A 21,327-nucleotide genomic window follows, 5' to 3' on the forward strand; every position below is an offset into this window, starting at 1 on the left:
CTTAATGTTGTGACCAATATTGCTATTAAATACAAATGTATACGCTGCATACCGCTCTCTCTCTCTCTGCAATCTTTAGAGTCCATAGAAAAATACTAATTATAACATTCAAAAACTGAGACTGTTCTGAACCACCCTTTCCCATCCTCTTACTTTGTGACATGATATAGTTATCAAGCTTCCTAAATATAACTTTTTTCCTTGCATTCATTTTCTCAATGAGAACCTTCAGCTCTTGTCTACTGAAGTTTTTGTTTATTTTTCTCCATGTCAAATTTAAAGTTGTCAAATGGTTACAAGCAAAAACATTCTCCGGACTGTTAATGCCATTAAACTAACACACTGAACACACTTTACATGAAGAAAATTATCGCGAGGTGCTTTCTACTTATAAATGTTGCTAAATTAAGTAACATTTCTTGTTAAGATTTACCAGTGTTGAAGAATTTAATTAGTTGTATTAGTCAAGGCAACCTCATGAGCAGGCTAGTATCAGACTATGTCAAACCTATTCTTAAGCGGAAAAAATAAAGACGTTCTTAAGAATTCTCAAGAATTGCACATAGGAACATTCTAACGAACTTCTTATAATTTATCCTAAGAACATTTGTATTTTGTTTTCTCCCATCCCCCACTCTCTCTCGCTCTTTCTCTCTCACCCATAGAATAGGAAGGTGGAGAGAGGCCCCTGGATGGAGGTTACACCTAAACAGTCGATGACAAAGCAGGTGGCTTAAACTTTGGCTACAACTACATACAGAACTTGTGGGGTAAAGATAAAATTATAATACCATAAATGGTGAACAGCGAATGACAGCCAATCATTATGCACAAAGATACATCTATTTTCTTACTTGAATACAACAATCCATCACAAACAGCCTTAAAAAAAGAGGCACCCAAGACAATAACCAAACACCGCTTTATGGTGTAAAATTAATGTTGTGCCCATTTACACAAGAATATGGTCAGTGTGCTGGCTTTTAAATGCTAAACATGGATCACATTGTCCCTGGACAGCTGCCTTTTCTGGAAAATAAACTGAGAAGAGGGGGTTCTGGGGGGGTTTGAAGAAACACGTCCCACTTCAGAACCAGCTGCAACAGCCGACCACTAATGCAGTCTCCTCAGATCGGATGCCAAGTCACGCTTGTAAATGAGACAAACTGTAAGCATATCTCTTTTTGTGCAAGAGAAAAGAGCATACAAAAACACAAGCAATGCAAAAGGTTTGAACACGCTTGACTGAATATGTTTCTCATGATCTTAATTTTTTTATTTTTATTTAGATGCTTATGCTTAAAGCCTTGAAATTAGTTGTAAAGAAGAAAAAAAACTGCTAACAAATTATTTTTTTACTAAACAAAACATTTAAGTTACAATAGTTGAAATTGATGATTTGGACCAGATAGTGAAGGAAAAGCAGCCAACAAGTGCCCATCATATACTGTACTCATTCAGCAGTGTTTAAAAAGCATCCTATGTCGTAACTTGTGAAGTCAGTTTGGAAGTTGTGTGAAACTGTCCAGCATGATTACATGGTAAATTGACATATTTATTCAGAATGTTTATATATCCTTAAATCGACCCTATTCTGCCAAACTACTGAAAAGCATTACAGATACACAGGCTCTGGTCTTATGGAAACAAGGAAGTAAACTATTTTACTTTTAGCAAATGTTAGCATTTTTCACTCTAAAAATACATATGTGTTAGTTGGGTTTAGGGTTGGGGCTTGGGTAAGGGCACACGCTTAACAAAATATATAGTTCTGTTAACTGTATTTCATCATTTACATTCAAAAACAACTTGTTTTACAACTCACTTTTGGCACCACTCTGGACATTTGGACATTTCACCTGGAAAACCGAGCTCACACGTTCATCAACACTTCAGGCTTTGGCCACTGGGGACAGCAGCTTAAATTTTGGTAAGCACACACCTACTTCAGCATTACAACTTTCAACATACTCTTGAGGAATTCAGAGTGTGATCAGTCTGTATTAAATTACTGAGCATGCTCAAAGATTTGCTCTAAGCTTTGTTAGAGAATGTAGCCTCAATATGGAGAAGTACTACTAAGTAGTATTATAGTCAGGGTGCATGCAAAGTATTTTGTATGCTGAAAGGCAGGGGTAGTCAATAGTCGGCCCGAGGGCCAAATCCGGACCGCCAGATGCTTTTGAACGGACCGCGGAATCGTTTTGTTTACTTAATATTATAATTATTTAATTTTTTTATTATTTTTTCTACCCTCTCATTCACTCACAATGCCATCTCTGATCAAGTTTGAACGATTGTCAATTTCCACGAATAAAAAAATCAAACGAACGAGAGCTTTTTTTATACACCTTTGCTCGTGCGCACATTTGAACGCTGTTTTCCCGCCCAGTGCTTTCGATGTCAAGTTAACATCAGTGTGTTTAAACATGGCAGCAAAAAAAAGGAAAGTTGTTATGAAAATCGTTCATTTAAAGAAGAGTGGGCCGATGCTTATTGCTTTGTTTTGCCACAGCGACCAAATGCTCGACCGGTATGTTTAATATGTACAGAGGCTGTCGCTGTTATTAAAAGTGGGAACATCAAACGGCACTGTGAAACGAAGCACATAGATTTTGACCACAAATATCCACTGGGCTCCCGTTTAAGATCAGACAAGATAACTTCGTTAAAAAATGGATATTCTCATAGCACAAATATTATTTCAAAGGCTACTTGTGCCCAGGAAAAGGCAACTGAAGCTTCACTGAGGTGTGTGTGGGTTATGGCAAAACACAGAAAACCTTTTACAATTACATTTGTAATTGATTGTGTCAATTACAACAGATGGCGCTCCTGCCATGATCGGTACTCACCGAGGGCTTGTGAAACGTCTGCAAGACCTGAACCCCAATTTGATTTCCTATCACTGTGCAATCCACCAAACTGCACTTTGTGCAAAGCTCAGCGATGAGTATTCTAATGTAATGTCGATGGGGATAAAACTTGTCAACTTCCTTAGGTCCAAGTCAGCACTGCAACACAGGCAGTTCAAAAGCTTTCTATCAGAAGTGTCTGCCGATTACGATGACCTCTTGGTCCATAATGATATCCGCTGGCTGAGCAGAGGGCAAGTACTAAGGAGGCTGTGGGAAATTTGAGTTCATGTGGAAGAATATCTGCATACAACTCCAGGGAAAAGGGCAGAAGAACTGTACACATTTTTGAGAGATGCCACGAGCATGACCATCCTGGCATTCCTTGTTGATTTGACAGGCCACTTAAATGATTTCAACTTGAAGCTACAGGGGCGAAATCGCAATGTAGAAGATCTCCATAGCAGTGTCGCTTCATTTAAAAACAAACTGAGTCTATTCAAAAGTGATTTGGAAAATGGGGAGATGCTGCATTTCCCAACGCTTATAAGCTGCAGGGACACTGCAGACTTTAATCAGATGACGACTTCTCTGGACAGGCTCCTTCAAAACTTCCAGCACAGGTTCCAAGAATTTGAAAGTGTTAAAGACATCTTCCTGTTTGTAAAGAACCCATTCATGGTGCAAGCAAACGGCACTTGGTGCGATCAAGCAAAAGCATCCTTTCCGGATGTTGAAAAGGCAAAACTACAGCTGGAACTTATTGATTTACAATCTGATGAAGTGCTTAAGATGCGGCACACTGACACTACATGTGAAATTTTCTGGCCAACGCTTGTGCTGGACTCCAAGTATCCACACTTGAGGAAGGTGGCATTTAACATCTTGACTATGTTTGGCTCGACATACGTGTGTGAGTCTGCTTTCTCAACAATGAACAACATTAAATCGCGTAAGCGCTCCATTTTGACTGATAATCATCTGTGCAACTGCCTCCGTCTTGCCTTGACTGAACTCATTCCAAACTTCAAGGCCCTTGTCCAACAGAGGACTTGTCATTTTTACCACTGACGGTGAGTATTATAATTCTACATTATTCACATATATTTTACTTCAAAATTGTATTGCTGTTTAGAATTACATTTTCAGTAGTGATACCGTACATAGTTAACAGGTATTTCACAATCATTATTCATGATTCTTTTGCTTAAAACATGTGTGTATTTGCTATCGGAAAGACTTGAATCATAAAGCTAAGATAGAGTTCATCTGTACAAAGTATTATTTTCTTTCAAACTCTAATATTAAACAAGCAACAAGGCTTTGTAGATTATCTATGCCTACTATAATTTTAACAAAACCAAAATTAATACTCTTTGTAAACTGTAATTCAAAACTTAAAACATCTAACATGTTATCTGAAAGTGCATTAATGCTAATATTTACATCTGTTTTGATTTTATTTATGAACTTTCTCAAAGTCTTAATTTAATTTATAAAAAAAATAAAAATTAATGGACAAAATATAAACTAAGGTGTATATTACTAATTCACAGCATTGTATGCGTTTGTTGGACAGGGGCACTTGCAGCATGGAACTTTTTTCGGACCTTGACTTTCGGATGAGTCTGGACCTTGACTATACCTTGACCAAGAAATGTGGACCTTTACAAAAAATAATTGACTACCCCTGCTGAAATGTATTAAGCACTTCTCATATACCTAACTCTGAAATTTCACATTTGTGAGTACTGTTCAGAATCTACCTTGAAATATACTTCCATTGTATTATAGGCATGTCCCAAAGTACTTCTAAAAGTTTTAAAATTAAAAAAATGCCACATCCACCTTTTCAGAGAACACACCCATTTCCTAGCCTTAAGTAATATCGTCAAAGATTTCTTTCTTTCAAGCTATCACCAAAATGTATATTCAAAGTGAATAAAATCCAAATAGAAACTCTATGGAAAAACCTGTTGGATCATGTCTGTTACTGGACACTAAATGTATGTCAACATCATCGGCTTCCGGCCCCAAGAAAGCCCAGAAGAGGCACAATGAAGCCCAGAAGTGACAATGGGAAAGCAACTGGCCCTGGCAAGCACTAGCACGCCCTCATTTGGCCCGATAGTGGAAAAGGGCTAATGTAACAGTAAGTGTGAGAAGAATGCAGTTGATTTTAACTGAAAGTTGTATAAACAAGCAATGTAGCAGAGGCACATTAACATAATGGCCAAAGTGCCTTCATGAGTATTTTACGTAGACTTTAAATATGGTTCATCCCATTAGAATTTAGAGTCTGAACAGCCCATTTTATAATCTGGTATTTAGCAAAGGCTAAGATTTACAGTACTATACTTCATAAAAAAATTTATTCAAGTTAAATTAATAAAGTTCCTGAACTGAACCTTGTTCTTTAAAACGTATACTTAGCATTGCATATCCGCTCTTATTTGTTCATGAGTTTGCACTGTAAAAAGCTTTCATGCACAGTACAACTTGGTAAAGCTATGACATCAAGGCACAGTTACTTCCTGTTGATGGTTTCAAGAGATTGAGAGACAAGGTCTCTTGTGATGTGTGAAACAAAGGCTACTTAATCATACAAGCTGTGAGAACTTTTGTGGGTTCTCTGAATGAATGGCTTGCCATCAAAAGGAGAGCAGTTAACTTCCTGAAGCACACAATCAATCAATCGAAAATAGCATACTGCATACACCCCCCCGAGAAACAAAGTGCCAACATAAGCTATGAAATAAGTTGTCCATACATTGTGGCATGACCTCAACAATGTACATGATTATACTGTTGAATAATACAATAGGCCACATTGTCATGATCCAAGATGGCGGCGCGGTAGCACGCAGCGGCCACTCCGGATCCACAATGGTGCTATTTTTGTTAAAAAAGCCCGACTTTTGGATAAGGCACGTGACGCATCAATGGTGGCGCAGCTCTGAAAAGTCACTCTCCACACCACTTGCATTTTTTCAGGTCTTTGAAGGGAAATTAAATGCTAAATTACGTAAAATCGTCGAAAATGTCGACACAAGCCACGCTTGTTCATACTAGGGAGGAGGCTACCTCTCCCATCAAGAAGAAATTCAAGGAGTCTACCAACACTATCTCCCGAGCTGATTTGGATGGCGCCATTTTGACCGGAGTGAAACAAGCCTTGAGCGAACAAAGTACTGATTTAGACAGAATTGTCACTGTCGCTATCAAATCCGCTATAGATGATGTGCTGACGCCTCAGATTTTAGATCTGAAATGTGAAATTGAAAATGCAAATAAAGCAGTCAACGCTATAACCGGGAAGATCGAGCAAATGGGGAAATCGGTCTCTCTGCTCCAATCCAGATACGACACTATGCAGGCGGCTGTTCGCAAAAATAGGGATCAGACTAGCGATCTGAAATCTAAATTTGACGACATTACAACAAAGATCGCTGACATAGAAGACCGCAGTAGAAGATCTAACATACGGCTAGTCGGCCTCAGAGAAGGCGCTGAGGGAGATGATTGTATCGCCTTTTTAAAGGCGAACCTGCCCAAATGGATACCTTCCATCGCGAACAGAGAAATTAAAATCGAACGTGCACACCGCATCTACTCAGACAAGCAGTCTAAACGCCCACGCACAGTTATATTCAAACTGTTGGATTATTCCGATAGACAAGCCATTCTCAACGGAGCGAGGGCCGTATACCCAGTCAAGTTCGGCAATGAACCCCTTCATTTCTTTCCGGACTATAGTGCAGACACTACAAAGAAAAGGAAGGCTTTCACTGAGGTGCGCAAGAAGATGGATGCACTCGGATTTCAATCGTTTCTCCTCTTCCGGCTACACTTAAGGTCATTCATGCAGGGAGACAAAACCACTTCCATTCGCCGTTGGAGGCCGAGCAGTATCTTCTGTCTTCACAGCCTGGGAATGACATCGCTATAGCATCCGTTGAATTGCCTCCTCAACTGGGCCGCTGTGCTGACATGGACATGGAGCATTCCGTAATTTAGTATGGAAAGCGTATTAGCAAGCATACTGTATGCTTCTATAAGCCATTCATCACACTTTTCTTATTCGTTGATTGGTTTTTGTATAGGTAGAATAGGTTATGGACATTATTGGTTACTGAGGTAGGCTCCACTGTATTTCATTTCTCTAGGCCTCTAACTTTCTGAGCAGATCGAGACTATATAGGAATTTATCCTATGATTTATCTTTTATTTTTTTTTATTTTTTTCTTTCTTTTTTTTACACAATTTGTATTACAATCTTGACTCCTTCCCTATTCTTCTACAAAATATTTCCTTAGTAGTGGTCGGGATCCTACCGCAATTGTGCAGTCACGGCTCTTGTAAACTATAGCCCTACGCTAGCCAGGGGATCCGTTATATCCTCGCGGCTTGCAAAGTGTATGTACATAGTTTTGTTCACGTTCAGTCGGTGTTTTGTTCGCGGCAGCAACTAATTTTAATGTACAATTTTTTCCAAATGGTTTTCGAGGCCTGAGCTTCTCTACAGTTCACTCGTCATTCTATCTCACACGTTATGTCTGCTTTTAATATTCTAAGTTGGAATGTGAGGGGTTTAAATTCACCCATAAAGCGCACTCGCTGTTTGGAATTTTTACGACGGAAAGATATATCTATTAGGCTCATCCAAGAAACCCATCTTAAAGACGGAGATGCTCATCGCTTTCAAAATAAATATTATAAGATATTGGCATGCTCATGTGCGCTTAACAGATCTAAAGGTGTCTTAATCCTGTATAAGAGATCCCTAAATGTATCTGTGGATTCAATAGGGAAAGATGACTGTGGGCGGTTCAGTATATGTTGCCACTAGAATCAATCATACTAAAATCCTTTTAACATCTATATACGCACCGAATGTATGTGACCGCCAATTTATGGATTACATTTCTGGAACTTTGATTAGTTTTAATGATTATCAGACTATTTTAGGCGTGATTTCAATGCTTGTGTCCACCCTGAGTTAGACCGCTCTTCCACTGACTCTATCGTAACACCCTCGTCAGTAGCTCTAAATAACTTAATCGGAGAGCTTAATCTTGTAGACCCATGGCGTATTCAAAACGGTAATTCTAAAGTTTATACATTTTATTCTGCACGCTACAAATCGTTTTCTAGGATCGACTATATTTTGATTGACCCGTCCCTAATCCAACACATCAGTACTATTGATATTTTGCCTATTTTGATCTCTGATCATTCACCGGTTATCTGTAACATCACTATAGGTGCTAAAATCTCCAAAGTCAATAGATGGCGCTTTAACTCTACATTATTATATGATATTCCTTCCTAGATCAACTTAGACAAGAACTAATTATTTTTTTGGAAATTAATTCCCACTGCCATAATCCACAGACGCTATGGGAAGTTACAAAATGCTTTTTAAGGGGTAATTGCATTTCATATTCTGCCAAAGTCAAAACCTCTAGGAATAAACGGTTTGAAGAGTTAGAAAAAAAGATTAATGATCTAGAACATCAACAGGCTTGTACCTTCTCCGACAAGCTTAACAAGGAGCTATCTTTACTGAAAGCAGAATATACTTCTCTATCTATATCCAAAGCTGAGTTTATCATCCATAGAACAAAGCAAAAATACTATTTTAATGCAGATAGGCCTAGCAGACTGCTCGCACTGAAACTTAAAGAGTGCTGAATCTAAAGCCAGCATCGATGTTATTAAAACTGGCTCTGGTGAAATTACTACGGGCCCAAAGGCTGTTAATGATGAGTTTAGATTATTCTATTCTACGTTGTATTCTTCTGAGGTCTGCTTCGACAGAGGAGAATGTAGCGATTTTCTCAGTCACCTGAATCTTCCCACTTTACCAATGTCTGCTCAGGAATTACTGGATGCTCCTATAACACTGGAGGAACTCCATAATGCAGCTAAATTGTTGCAGAGAGGTAAATCTCCCGGCCCAGATGGAATCCCTCCGGAGTTTTATCTAGCCATCTGGGATATTGTGGGCCCCCTACTTCTGGAGTCCATTAATTATGCCATTAATAATGGTACACTTCATAGAGATCAAAATGTTGCTATCATTACCCTGTTGCTTAAAAAAGGCAAAGATCCTCTAAGTTGTTCTAGTTATCGTCCAATATCCCTGATATCAGCTGACGTCAAGATCCTAGCCAAAGCATTGGTTTTAAGATTGGAACCATATATTGATAATCTGATTCATTATGACCAGACTGGCTTCTTGAAGGGCAGCTTAGCATCGGACAACATCGCTCGACTATTACACATCATTGATTATGCTCAGTCCACTAATGCTACCTCAGCCATTTTTTCTTTGGATGCTCTCAAAGCATTTGACAGGCTTGAATGGGATTATTTGTGGGCTGTTCTAGAGCATTTTGGATTTGGTCCCAAGTTTCTAAATATTATACGACTGCTATATAAATGCCCCTCTGCTTCCGTATTGACAGGTTTTTACCAATCGCAACCTTTCTCACTTCAAAGAGGTTGTCGGCAAGGTTGTCCCCTGTCACCAATTTTATTTGCACTCTCTCTAGAACCTCTCGCACAAGCTATTAGACAAAGCCAAACAATAACACCGTTAGCCATTAATACCTCACATCACCACATCTCATTATATGCCGATGATATCATGCTTTATCTCTCAGACTTAAATACCTCCCTACCGGAAGCTTTGTGTTTGTTCAACTCCTTTAGCACTATGTCTGGGTATAAAATAAATTGGGATAAGTCATCCTTAATGGCACTTAATAGTATTACTAAAGCAGTACCCCTACCTAGTGGCCTTGTCTTTGCTAACTCATGCACCTACCTTGGTATTAAAATAGCTGATTCTTTGTCTAAGATTGTCCAGACAAATTTTTCTGAAATCAGTCAGAAAATTAAGCATGACATACAGAGGTGGCATAATGTTAAAATGTCAATGCAAGCCAGAATTAGCACGGTTAAAATGAACATCTTGCCCAGAATTAACTTTTTATTTTTCATGCTCCCGTGTTTTCCTCCCCCCAAATTTTTGAAGGAAATGAATTCAATAATCTCTAAATTCATCTGGGGTGGTAAGCGTCCTAGAGTCAGCTTTTCAGCCCTACAGCGTGCAAAAATGCATGGCGGTCTTGCACTTCCTAATTTATTGCTTTACTACTTTGCTTTCCAAATTAGGGCCATGCGTATTTGGGTAGACACTCACTCCAAAGTACCCTGGAGAAGCATTGAGTCTGAACGCGTCCTTCCCCACAGACTTCAAGATCTGCCTTTCACTGGTGTATGCTCAAGAAGTTCACGTCAGAAGTTCGGAAATATTATCTCAGTCACTTTAAAAGCGTGGTTCAATGCAGAAAAGATTACAGGTCACGTTAAAAAATCTCACGCCAGTCTCCTCTTTGGAACAATGCCCGCCTATTATCTGGTAATCAACCTTTCATTTACCCTTCCTGGTCCCTAAAAGGTGTGTTCACATTTGGTGATATATTCAATAACAGTGGATTACGCACATTCCAAGATATTCAAACAGATTACTCTTTGCCAGGTACCTCCTTCTTTATGTATTTGAAGTTGAGATCTGCAATGAAAGCATATGGGGTACCTTGGAATTCCAGCCTAGATGATCACCCATTGTTAAAGTGGTTAAAAAATACTGGGGAAATTCAGGGTTCAGTGTCCTTGATTTATAGCGACTACTTGAATGTTCATATAAAACCCTGAAGGTATTAGCTGTGTGGGAGAGAGAACTTTCATGGTTGGGATATAGTCCTGACTGGGATACAGTCTGGTCAAATCTTTGTCTTACCTCCAAAAACCCCTCATAAATTCTTATTCATTTTAAAATTGTACACAAAATGTATTGTACCCCATACAAACGATATTTGATGAAACTCTCCTTAAACCCTAATTGCAGTCTATGCAACAACAACTCTAAAGGTACCTTTTTGCATATGTTTTGGGATTGTTCAGTTATATCAAAGTTTTGGAAACATGTAGTTGAAGTACTAAAACATATCACAAAGTTGCAGTTCGACCCTGACCCTTGCCTTATGTTGTTGAATGATGATTCTTCATACAACTTTACGCTAGTTCAGAGAAGATTGTTATTGTCTGGTTTCACTGCTGCTAAAAAACAATTATACAGCAATGGTTCACTCCTGACCTGGACCTGAGAAGATTCTGGCTGCTGTCCTTTCATTATATCGTTTGTTTAGAACGCAGCACTGCAAGGATTAATGGGGCTAAAATACAAGCGGTCACTTATTGGTGTAGCATAGCTCAAGCTCTAAAAGAACTGTTTTAATCGATGATGTATTATTCTGTGCTGTAGTTGACTGCCTGGATTTATCTGTATGTGTTTTTTTTTTTTTTAAGTTAACCATCCTTGTGTTTCTTGGGTGTTTGTTTGTTTTGGTTTTTGTTTTTGGTTTTCATTTTGGTTTTCATGCTGTCACCCGGCGTTTGTCATTATCTCAAAAATAAAATAAAAAAATAATCACAAAAAAAAAAAAGCCCGACTTTTGCAACACATGGACATCGGAGCAACCGGTGTTCGTGTCTACCATCGCCAGACACTACTGAAATATAAGACTCATGCAAAAACAAAGCTGCATGATGACCTGCAGGAGGCGCTACGCGTACTCGGCTTGCTGCGGAGACCAGGCCTCCAGCCCTCGGCATCGCCTGATACCGGTGGCCGGGGAGAGGACGTCGTAAGGGGTGTGCGAGAGCGAAGCGCGGAAAGAGGGCGGGGTCCATGCTAGGCTAAAAACAAACCCTAGCCGGCCGGCTCTCCGTCTATCCTGCTCTCAAATGTTTGCTCCCTGGACAATAAACTGGACTATATCCGACTCCAGCAGGCTACGCGGCGTGAGTTTAGAGACTGCTGCGTCTTTGTTTTCACGGAGGCGTGGCTCAGCGACAGAGTTCGGATGCCGCCATTCAGCTAGACAGGCTCGCCACGTTTCGTGCCGACAGAAATACAGCTCTCTCGCGGTAAGACTCGCGGTGGTGGCTTGTGTGTTTACATCAACACGAATGGTGCAAGAACTCTATGCTAGTCTCTAGTTACTGTTCATCGCTGTTGGAGCTTTTGACTGTTAGATGCAGACCTTTTATCTACCACAGGAATTCACCACTGTTTGCATAACCGAGTTTACATTCCCCAAGCTAACGCTAAGGAAGCTCTGTGAACTGTATGGGGCTATGAGCTGAACTGCAGAACGCTCACCCCGACGGACTGTTTATTGTCGCCGGAGATTTCAACCATGCAAATCTCAAGACAGTGCTCCATAAATTCCATCAGTATGTGGACTTTGCAACGAGAGGGCTGAACAGCTTGATCTTGTTTACACAAACATCCCAGGCGTGCACGGTGGAGCCCGCCCCCACCTCGGCTAACAGAGACCACATCTCTGTTATGTTAATTCCAGCATACAGACCGCTCGATCAGATGCACAAAACCGCTTCAGAAGCAGGTGAAAACCTGGCCAGCAGGAGCCATCTCTGCTCTTCAGGACTGTTTTGAGTGTACTGACTGGCACATGTTCAGGAGGCTGCAACATATGGCGATTCTACCAACTTGGAGGAATACACAGCATCAGTGACCAGCTACATCAGCAAGTGCATTGATGATGTCACTTTCTCAAGACCATCACCACACGCTCCAACCAGAAGCCGTGGATGACTGCGGAGGTGTGCACGCTGCTGAGGTCCGAGACTCCGCCTTCAGAGCAGGCGATAAGGCAGCCCTAAGAACAGCTAGGGCCAAACTGTCACGGGCAATCAGAGAGGCAAAGCGCGCACGCCCAGAGAATCCACAGTCACTTCCAGGACAGCTGTGACACGCGGCGCATGTGGCAGGGCATCCAGGCCATCACCAACTACAGGACAACATCAGTTGCCTGTGACAAAGATGCCTCCCTTCCAGATGCGCTGAGCGACTTCTACGCTCGGTTTGAAGTGCAGAACGGCGTGATGGCGAGGAAGTCCACCCCTCCTCCCAACGACCAGGTGCTCTGTCTTACCACGGCAGATGTGAGGAAAACTCTACGTAGAGTCAACCCACGGAAGGCTGCTGGACCAGATAACATTCCTGGCAGAGTGCTCAGAGGATGTGCAGACCAGCTAGCAGATGTTCTTACCGACATCTTCAACATCTCTCTGAGCAGCGCTGTCGTTGCAACGTGCTTCAAGACCACCACCATCATCCCCATGCCAAAGAAGTCTTCAGTGTCCTGCCTCAACGACTACCGTCCCGTCGCACTTACACCCATCATCATGAAGTGCTTCGAGAGGCTCGTCATGAGGCAGATTAAGACCCAGCTGCCCCAATCACTAGACCCACTGCAGTTTGCGTATCGTTCAAACCGTTCAACGGACGATGCCATCACCACAACCCTCCATCTGGCCCTCAACCACCTAGACAATAAGGACTCATACGTTCGAATGCTGTTCATAGATTTCAGCTCAGCATTCAACACAATCATTCCCCAGCACCTGATTGGAAAGCTGAACCTGCTGGGCCTGGACACCTCCCTCTGCAACTGGATCCTGGACTTCCTGACTGGGAGACCTCAGTCAGTCTGGATCGGGAACAGCATCTCCACCACCACCACACTGAGCACTGGGGCCCCCAGGGCTGTGTGCTCAGTCCACTGCTGTTCACTCTGCTGACTCACGACTGTGCAGCAATGCACAGCTCGAATCACATCATCAAGTTCGCCGATGACACGCGACCGTGGTGGGTCTCATCAGCAAGAACGACGAGTCAGCATACAGAGAGGAGGTGCAGCGGCTGACGAACTGGTGTAGAGCCAACAACCTGTCCCTGAATGTCGACAAAACAAAAGAGATGGTTGTTGACTTTAGGAGAGCACAAGGTGAACACACTCCGCTGAACATCGACGGCTCCTCTGTGGAGGTCGTCAAAAGCACCAAATTCCTTGGTGTTCACTTGGCGGAGAACCTCACCTGGTCCCTCAACACCAGCTCTATCACCAAGAAAGCCCAGCAGTGTCTCTACTTTCTTCGAAGGCTGAGGAAAGCACATCTCCCAACCCCCATCCTCACTACATTCTATAGAGGGACTATTGAGAGCATCCTGAGCAGCTGCATCACTGCCTGGTTTGGGACTTGCACCGTTTCAGACCGCAAAGCCCTGCAGAGGATAGTGAGGACAGCTGAGAAGATCATTGGGGTCTCTCTTCCCTCCATCAAAGACATTTACAAAAAACACTGTATCCGCAAAGCAACCAGCATTGTGGACGACCCCACACACCCCTCACACAAACTCTTTACCCTCCTCCTGTCTGGCAAGAGGTACCGAAGCATTCAGGCCCTCACGGCCAGACTGTGTAACAGCTTCTTCCCCCAAGCCATCAAGTCAAGTCAAGTGGTTTTTATTGTCGTTTCAACCATATACAGTTAGTACAGTACACAGCAAAACGAGACAACGTTCCTCCAGGACCATGGTGCTACATAAAAACAACAAAGGACCAACATAGGACCACATGAGACTACACAACGAAATAAAATACCTATATAAACTACCTATATACCTATATAAAGTGCACGTGCAAACATGTGCAAAAAGTACAGGACAGTACAACAAATCAGACTCCTCAATACTCAGAGACTGGTTTGACACACACGTGTCCTGAGTTGCACTTTAATTACTGTCACTTTATAACTGTCTGCTACCTCAATAACTGCTATGTGCATAGAACATTATCTCATAGTATGTTATGTTTACATTTTTAGAAACTGTCATCTTTTTGCACTACTGAGTACTGGTCGGCGCTGCACTGTCTATTGTCCTGTTCATTGTCAGAAATTTGTTGTACTGTCCCGTACTTTTTGCACATGTTTGCACGTGCACTTTATATAGGTATATGTAGGGGGTTTTTTAATATAGGTATTTTATTTCGTTGTGTTGTCTCATGTAGTCCTGTGTTGGTCCTTTGTTGTTTTTATGTAGCACCATGGTCCTGGAGGAAGGTTGTCTCGTTTTGCTGTGTACTGTACTAACTGTATATGGTTGAAACGACAATAAAAACCACTTGACTTGATTAGCCAATTTTCAAAACTTCTAGTTTATTATTTCATTTTCGTTTTTTACTCAACTTAAGTTTCAAACAACAAAATGTTGTCGTCCTTTCCTGGTCTTGAGGTCGTTTTGACCCTGCATTATTTTCTTGAAAGTATAAATCCCCATCTACTTTCCTTGTATGGAAAATTGAGGCTCTATACTGCCTAATATTTCCTTTTGAGTTTCACAAGATATGACAAAATTCCCATTGTTGGGTGAACTATTCTTTACAGTGTTACTGAAATGTTACAATTCCTCTCCATTTATCAAGTCCATATATTGGTCAAGTCTTAAAATTGTTTTGAGTTACTAATATTTGGTGAACCAATATCCAGAGAAAATACAGAGAAAATCCACTTCCATACTAGCCATGGACAGCCCATTACGAGTGTTATGCTACTTGTGATTTCAAAGGAAGCAATGAATGTACATGCCAAGATACAAGGAGTTGTGCTGAGGGTGCAGAAAAGCTTCCACACATCCACAGAAGGTGACAGAGGCAGATGATAATGCAGTGGGGTGAAAGGTGACACCTGCCTTAGCCAATCGACAGTGAGAGAGAAAGAGAGAGAGAGAAAGAGTAAAAAAGAAAGAGAGTGTGTTAAGACAGCAGAAAATCTACTCTGATTATTGGAATAAACAAATCTGATCATTACATGGCTTAACAATAGAGAATTGAATGTATGGCACAGAACCAGATGGAAAAATAAAAATGATAAAGGCAGAAAGAGAAGGCATGAGCAGGGATTCCAACTCATTTTAATGTATGGGCTTTTACTTGTTCAGCAAAATAATATGTTCTTCGATCTCATGCCTTATGTGAAAAATACTACAATACAGATAACATAGTAATGTAACACTGTGAATGAACAAGAAAGAACTTCTCTGTCCCTACTTTCTAAAAAAATAAATGTGAAAGTAAAAGAGATGCAATGTGTCCAATGACAGAAAAAAGACAAAAGAGGCATCTGTCTGAAAACAGATTGCACCGCTGAAGAATCATATCAATAATAACATCCATGATATTAAGGTTCAAGCATCTACAGAGACAAACTTAAATTGGCATTTACTTCGTTACTGATGATTCCTGCTTGTGACTAATATTTTTGGGTCAAATGTGAATTTCAAGAGGTAAACAACCACAAAAAATTCATTAATGTCAAATATTAATACTTTTTAGGCAAATAAATGTGCAGATATATTGCCATTTGAAATTATTGGCATCAGTATAAAAGCATCCGATAACTGTGCTTGCTTGCCCAAAGTACAATTCGGTTTTTACAAAGTATACTCAACACTCTCTCATGGAAAATCACATAGATTCATACAAGCTGGCTTTATCGTATATAATCGGATTTTATTCAGTCCAATTCCTAATGTGCTCGAAGTCCTCATAGTGGCATAATTACTCGCCTCAATCCAGGTGGCGGAGGATGAATCTCAGTTGCCTCTGCATCAGAGACCGGCATCTCATCATGTGGCTTGTTGAGCATGTTACCATGGAAACATAGTGTGTGAGGAGGCCCAGGCCCATGCTATTCTCCACTGCATCCACACACAACTCAACACATGCCCCACCATAGCGATCACAAGGAGTTTACCCCATGTAACTCTACCCTCCCTAGCAACCAGGCTGATTTGGTTGCTAAGGAGACCTGACTTGAGACACTCAGCACATCCTGTATTCAAACTCACAACTCCAGGGGTGGTAGTCAGCGTCAATACACGCTGAGCTACCAAGGCCCCACAAATATCATCTTTACAGACTCTCCTCTATGGTTACGTTTAGATATGGCATATAATTAATAAGCATGTACACAACTTCTGACACACAGAACTTTCGCTTACTAACGCATAACACATCCAGGTATTTGCACATCTACAATTCATACTAATTAATATGAATACTCGCTTTCATAGTATTTCGCCAACGTCTCATGAAATTGGGTTGGTATACTGTACTTAATTTAACTGTGCACGTATACGTAAGCAGTTGGCGCATGTGTGCAACGACTGCAATGAGAGAATTAACTATTTCCCTTTAGGAGTTTTGACCCATAAAAACCCATTCCTTCAGAAGCAAGTTGTATAAATGCAGGTATCTCCTGACCTCCTCACACAAGCATTCTTGACGTGTACATCCAATGTTGTTGTTTTTTGGATAATGAGTCATTTCTGTTGTAAATTCTTAGTAAATATTGTAAAAGTTTAACACAAATAAACGTTATGCAAGAAATTATTAGGGGACTGAGAATTGGTTGTGCCCATTCGCGAGAGGGACGATATCCCATTTTATTAACCAAACACTGTCTATACATACTGCTGTATTACAATATTTCACATTGCATGTGCTTGCTTTGTCAGTGCTTAAAACTGAGTTTTAATATAAAAAGAGAGTAATCTTATATCATAATTTATGCCAGTAACCGCACGCTTCAATATCTGCCAAGACTAAAGTATTTTAAAGTATTCTTTAAACCCATATTATTACGATTTACAGAGACCCATATGATTTTGATACAAAGTTAAGAATATATCACATGTCATGCAAAATGCATCTCCATACTGATTTGGCAGTGATTCTGTCAACTGTACTTTCAAGACCTACCTGATAATACAATGCAAAATAATAATTTAAAAAAAAGGATCACTCGCCACCAATCTTGTCTGAATCAGTGCCAGTCATTGCAAGGGCACAGTAAGTTCAGCAGTGGGGTCAAGAAGCACGCTGACCGACTTAAAATGGGGCACATAATATTTCAAGCAAAGATGACACTTGAAAGCACGACCAAGTAAATCGCTCAGAAAACCAAAGGCATGAATACCCTCCCGTATCCCAAAATCATACTTACTGCTGACTTTCATGCTGCCAAAAGCCGACGGCTGCGGCACTGGCTTGCAGCTTTCTGCAAACGAGGTGGTTCTAGGCCGACCGGACATTTTCCAATCCGATTTCCCACGCGTCTCTCAAAGTAAAATGCGTTTATTTGCCTTGTGAACGAATCCGTTTCGACCCACCGGAAACCAGCTTATCTCCGACTGAAATAATGAGAAAAATGTGGGAAAGCAACTGTCCGGATTCTCTCTCGGTCGTTTTCTTCAACCTTCTACTCTCCACCGACAGTCTCTCTTTCAGATCATTTTCCTCTCGGTCGTTTTTCTACGACTATTCGTATTAATTTCAGTGAGTAAACCTTGCATACATTTGGTCAATCAAAGTGGTCATGAAATTGGCCTTTTCCCAATTTCCAATGAACAAAACCCCGATCCTCGTTTCTCTCTCTCTCTCTCTCTCTCTCTCTCTCTCTCTCTCTCTCTCACCGAAACCGAGATTTACCAAATAAACACAGTCGGTGTCTAATATACCATCAAACCGCTGAGAAACCAGGGTTGCTTTTAATCAAAACCATACAGTATTTTTCATATACTGAAGTGGAGACTCAACGATCCAACAGCACCAGCCATGGCGGCTTCCTTGCTCGAACCAACGAGACGAATGAGAATTTTCCGAATTTCAAGACTGATATCCTCCGATGCACCTAAATCCATGCACACGGATCACGGAATAAGAAATCCAATATACACACAGTTAGCTTCGCGAAACTAGCCAAAGGTGCGGTTCCGAACGGTAAAGGTGATTAGAATCCCAAAGGCAATTCAGAAATGTCCTTTTTTATGCCTTCTCCGTCGGTCTGTGCTCGTTCTCTTTGTCACTCCGACCGGTGAACGTAAACTGCGTCAAGTACGCAATATTGGCAATGAGGTTGAATGAGACCACGGATGGGGTTACGCCAAATTGAGGCATCAGGAATCGGAAAATGTGCACGCGCAGGAAGTCCTGGGGACCTCTGAGCCAGCCAATCCAACGCCTTTCCTTGTAGATGGGCGGGGCAACAGAGAGCCTCCTAGCCAATAGAATGTACGTGGCCACAGAACACATGGTGTAATTTGCCAATCTGTCAGTGTGCTGCTGCAACGGATGAAAGTCGAAAGTCGAAAATGGGCGGGACGTAGAAAGATTGATTGTTTAACCATCCAATTAGCTTAACCGAGGAAAGAAAACAATCCAATCCCGAAGCAGCTTCAGAGGAGCAAACGTTTGTTGGTTTATACAATTTGTTGGAATATAATTGTTTTGTTATAATCATGGAATTACCTCATCATTAAAGTGTAATATTGTTGTACATGTTATATTTTGTTTTCTTTCTCCCTTTTTTTTTTGTCCAGTATAGTTCAGCTAGACTGTTGCTAGATTGGCCATATACAAGACAAAATGTAATGACTAAATCTGCATGATGTGCATTTTACAGTGTCCATAAGCTAGGCAATGTAGGAGCATCACAGTGCTAAAACAGCAGAATTATTAATAATCCAATAATACAACCAATAATCAAAACAAGAAAGAACACAAAAACAATTTACTTAGGTGTTGTTAAACAAGTACTATTTAACCATGAGGGAAAATGTCCTTGGGACAACATTTGAAAATAGCTGCCCAGCTCACAGTTCTATGACATTTTATTTCCCCTCAAGTTTTCGACTCTGTTGGCAGAAAATTATGCATATTTAGATGCAGGGATGAACATAATGTGGACATGTTTCAGCAGAAAATGTTTGCACAGTCCTAAAATGGGCTTACATGACATGCTAATTACTTGTTAACATTTTGTAGACTGGAACCACTGGTCCCCTGGCAATCTACATTATTGTGGTTGACATCAGTGCATGTTACATGTAACCAATGCACTCTACATCCTGTGAGTTATCTAGAATGTTTCACGATATCTATACATAATATTTTGTTGCAACCACTCTGTGTTTTTAAATGTGTGTCTTGTTGCTTTGAGCACATTTTACAAATTGTGATGTTTTACAATGAGCCCTTCATCTACAATAGAACAAGTGAGGTCTAAGTAATGTTGCTGTTTTCTTTTTACCTTAATGCAAATACCTCCTTGGGTAAATGTATGTGTCTTTACGCAGACACACACACAAATGTGTTTACGCTTATACATGCATTAAATACATATAAGCACAGAAATGTCATTACTTTAAAAGTCTGCATTCATCTTTCCCTTTTAGTATGCCATCTGATTGACCATCATTCTCTTAATGTATTTGTAGGTCCTCATTGCTTAATAAGAGTGGTTGCTCTCAAGAACTGAGAAAGCACGGTATGTTTACAAGAGGGACACAGAAACATAAACATGCATGCATACACAAACTTAACTTAAACAAAATATTTACACAAATGCAAAATATATGCACAAACATTTCATGTCTAAAAACACTGTTTGAACAGAGACAAGATAATAAGATTAAGGTTTAGAAATTAAGTTTTTTTAGTCATCCTCCTTATAGTTTAAATTAGATACATAAAGGAAATTAAGGGATAAACAAATATATAATAATAGTCTTGTTTAAACATACTTATATCTCATAAAATAGCTTGGAACACATAAAAAAGAAGGCTTTCTAAAATAAATATAAAATATACAACAACAACAACAACAACAAAAAAAACTCAATACATTAAAATCAGTAATCTCAACAGGTCTAATAATTATGGAATGTGTTATTGTTATAAATAAAAGTGCTTATTTAAGTACATTATTTTAAGTACTTTATATTTATAATGTTATAATATTAAGTTTTAACAATTGGACATTTTAAATAATTTAATCACAGGACTTTCAGAGCAATTTGAAATGTATTTACAATTCCACTCAACACAAAGTGCAGTAAAAGCTAACTTCAAAGCTGACTGTTTTTGTGTGTTGATTATTTCTTTTTGGACAATATTTGCATTTTGTTCCATCTTAACTTAGCCCTCATTTAGGGCGCACAGTGTTTCTGATTATTGTAAATACATGTAAATATGAATAATAAATCAATAATTATAGTACTGTAAGTCATCAGTGTAACAATATTAAATTTACTATTGAATTATTGAAATGCATAAAAAGTAAATGGACATTCCAGAAACTTTATGAAAACATTATAAATAGCTTTCTTGAAGAATGTGTGCCACCTGCTTTGTACTATTTTTGGGAGTAGCATACACCCCCCCTAGAGTGGCAGATACTCTGGGAGTGGTGATTACTGCTTTTGGAAAAGGTCATGAGGCATCAGTGTATTACTCCCTACTAATTTAGAGTCTGGGGGACGGAGCTTCAACATCTCATGAGAGAAGCTAGTATTCTAAAAAACGTTAAGTCTACATCTAGAGATGCAAGGGTGCGCCTTATGCAATTCAAGATTTTACATAGATTCTATTGGACTCCCAATAGATTGTATATGCTTGGTCTTATAGACACACCCACCTGCTGGCGATGCCAATCAGAAGATGGAGACATAACCTATGTTTTTTCGTGGTGT

General features: G+C 40.2%; 1 protein-coding gene across 2 annotated transcripts in view; it reads right to left on the reverse strand.

Annotated features, from left to right (window-relative positions):
• gsk3ba (glycogen synthase kinase 3 beta, genome duplicate a) overlaps positions 1-18,668 on the reverse strand; it is a 100,157-nt gene extending 81,489 nt beyond the window's left edge. For both annotated transcript variants that reach the window (XM_052141999.1, XM_052141998.1), the window contains exon 1: positions 17,802-18,668. In XM_052141999.1, the coding sequence (XP_051997959.1) occupies positions 17,802-17,889 (88 nt within the window). In that variant the 5' untranslated portion in view covers positions 17,890-18,668. The remainder of the gene's footprint in view (positions 1-17,801) is intronic.
• Between the last annotated feature and the right edge of the window lie 2,659 nt (positions 18,669-21,327).

The sequence above is a fragment of the Xyrauchen texanus genome, chromosome 14 (genome assembly GCF_025860055.1).
Source record: "Xyrauchen texanus isolate HMW12.3.18 chromosome 14, RBS_HiC_50CHRs, whole genome shotgun sequence".
NCBI classification, from domain to species: Eukaryota; Metazoa; Chordata; class Actinopteri; order Cypriniformes; family Catostomidae; genus Xyrauchen; species Xyrauchen texanus.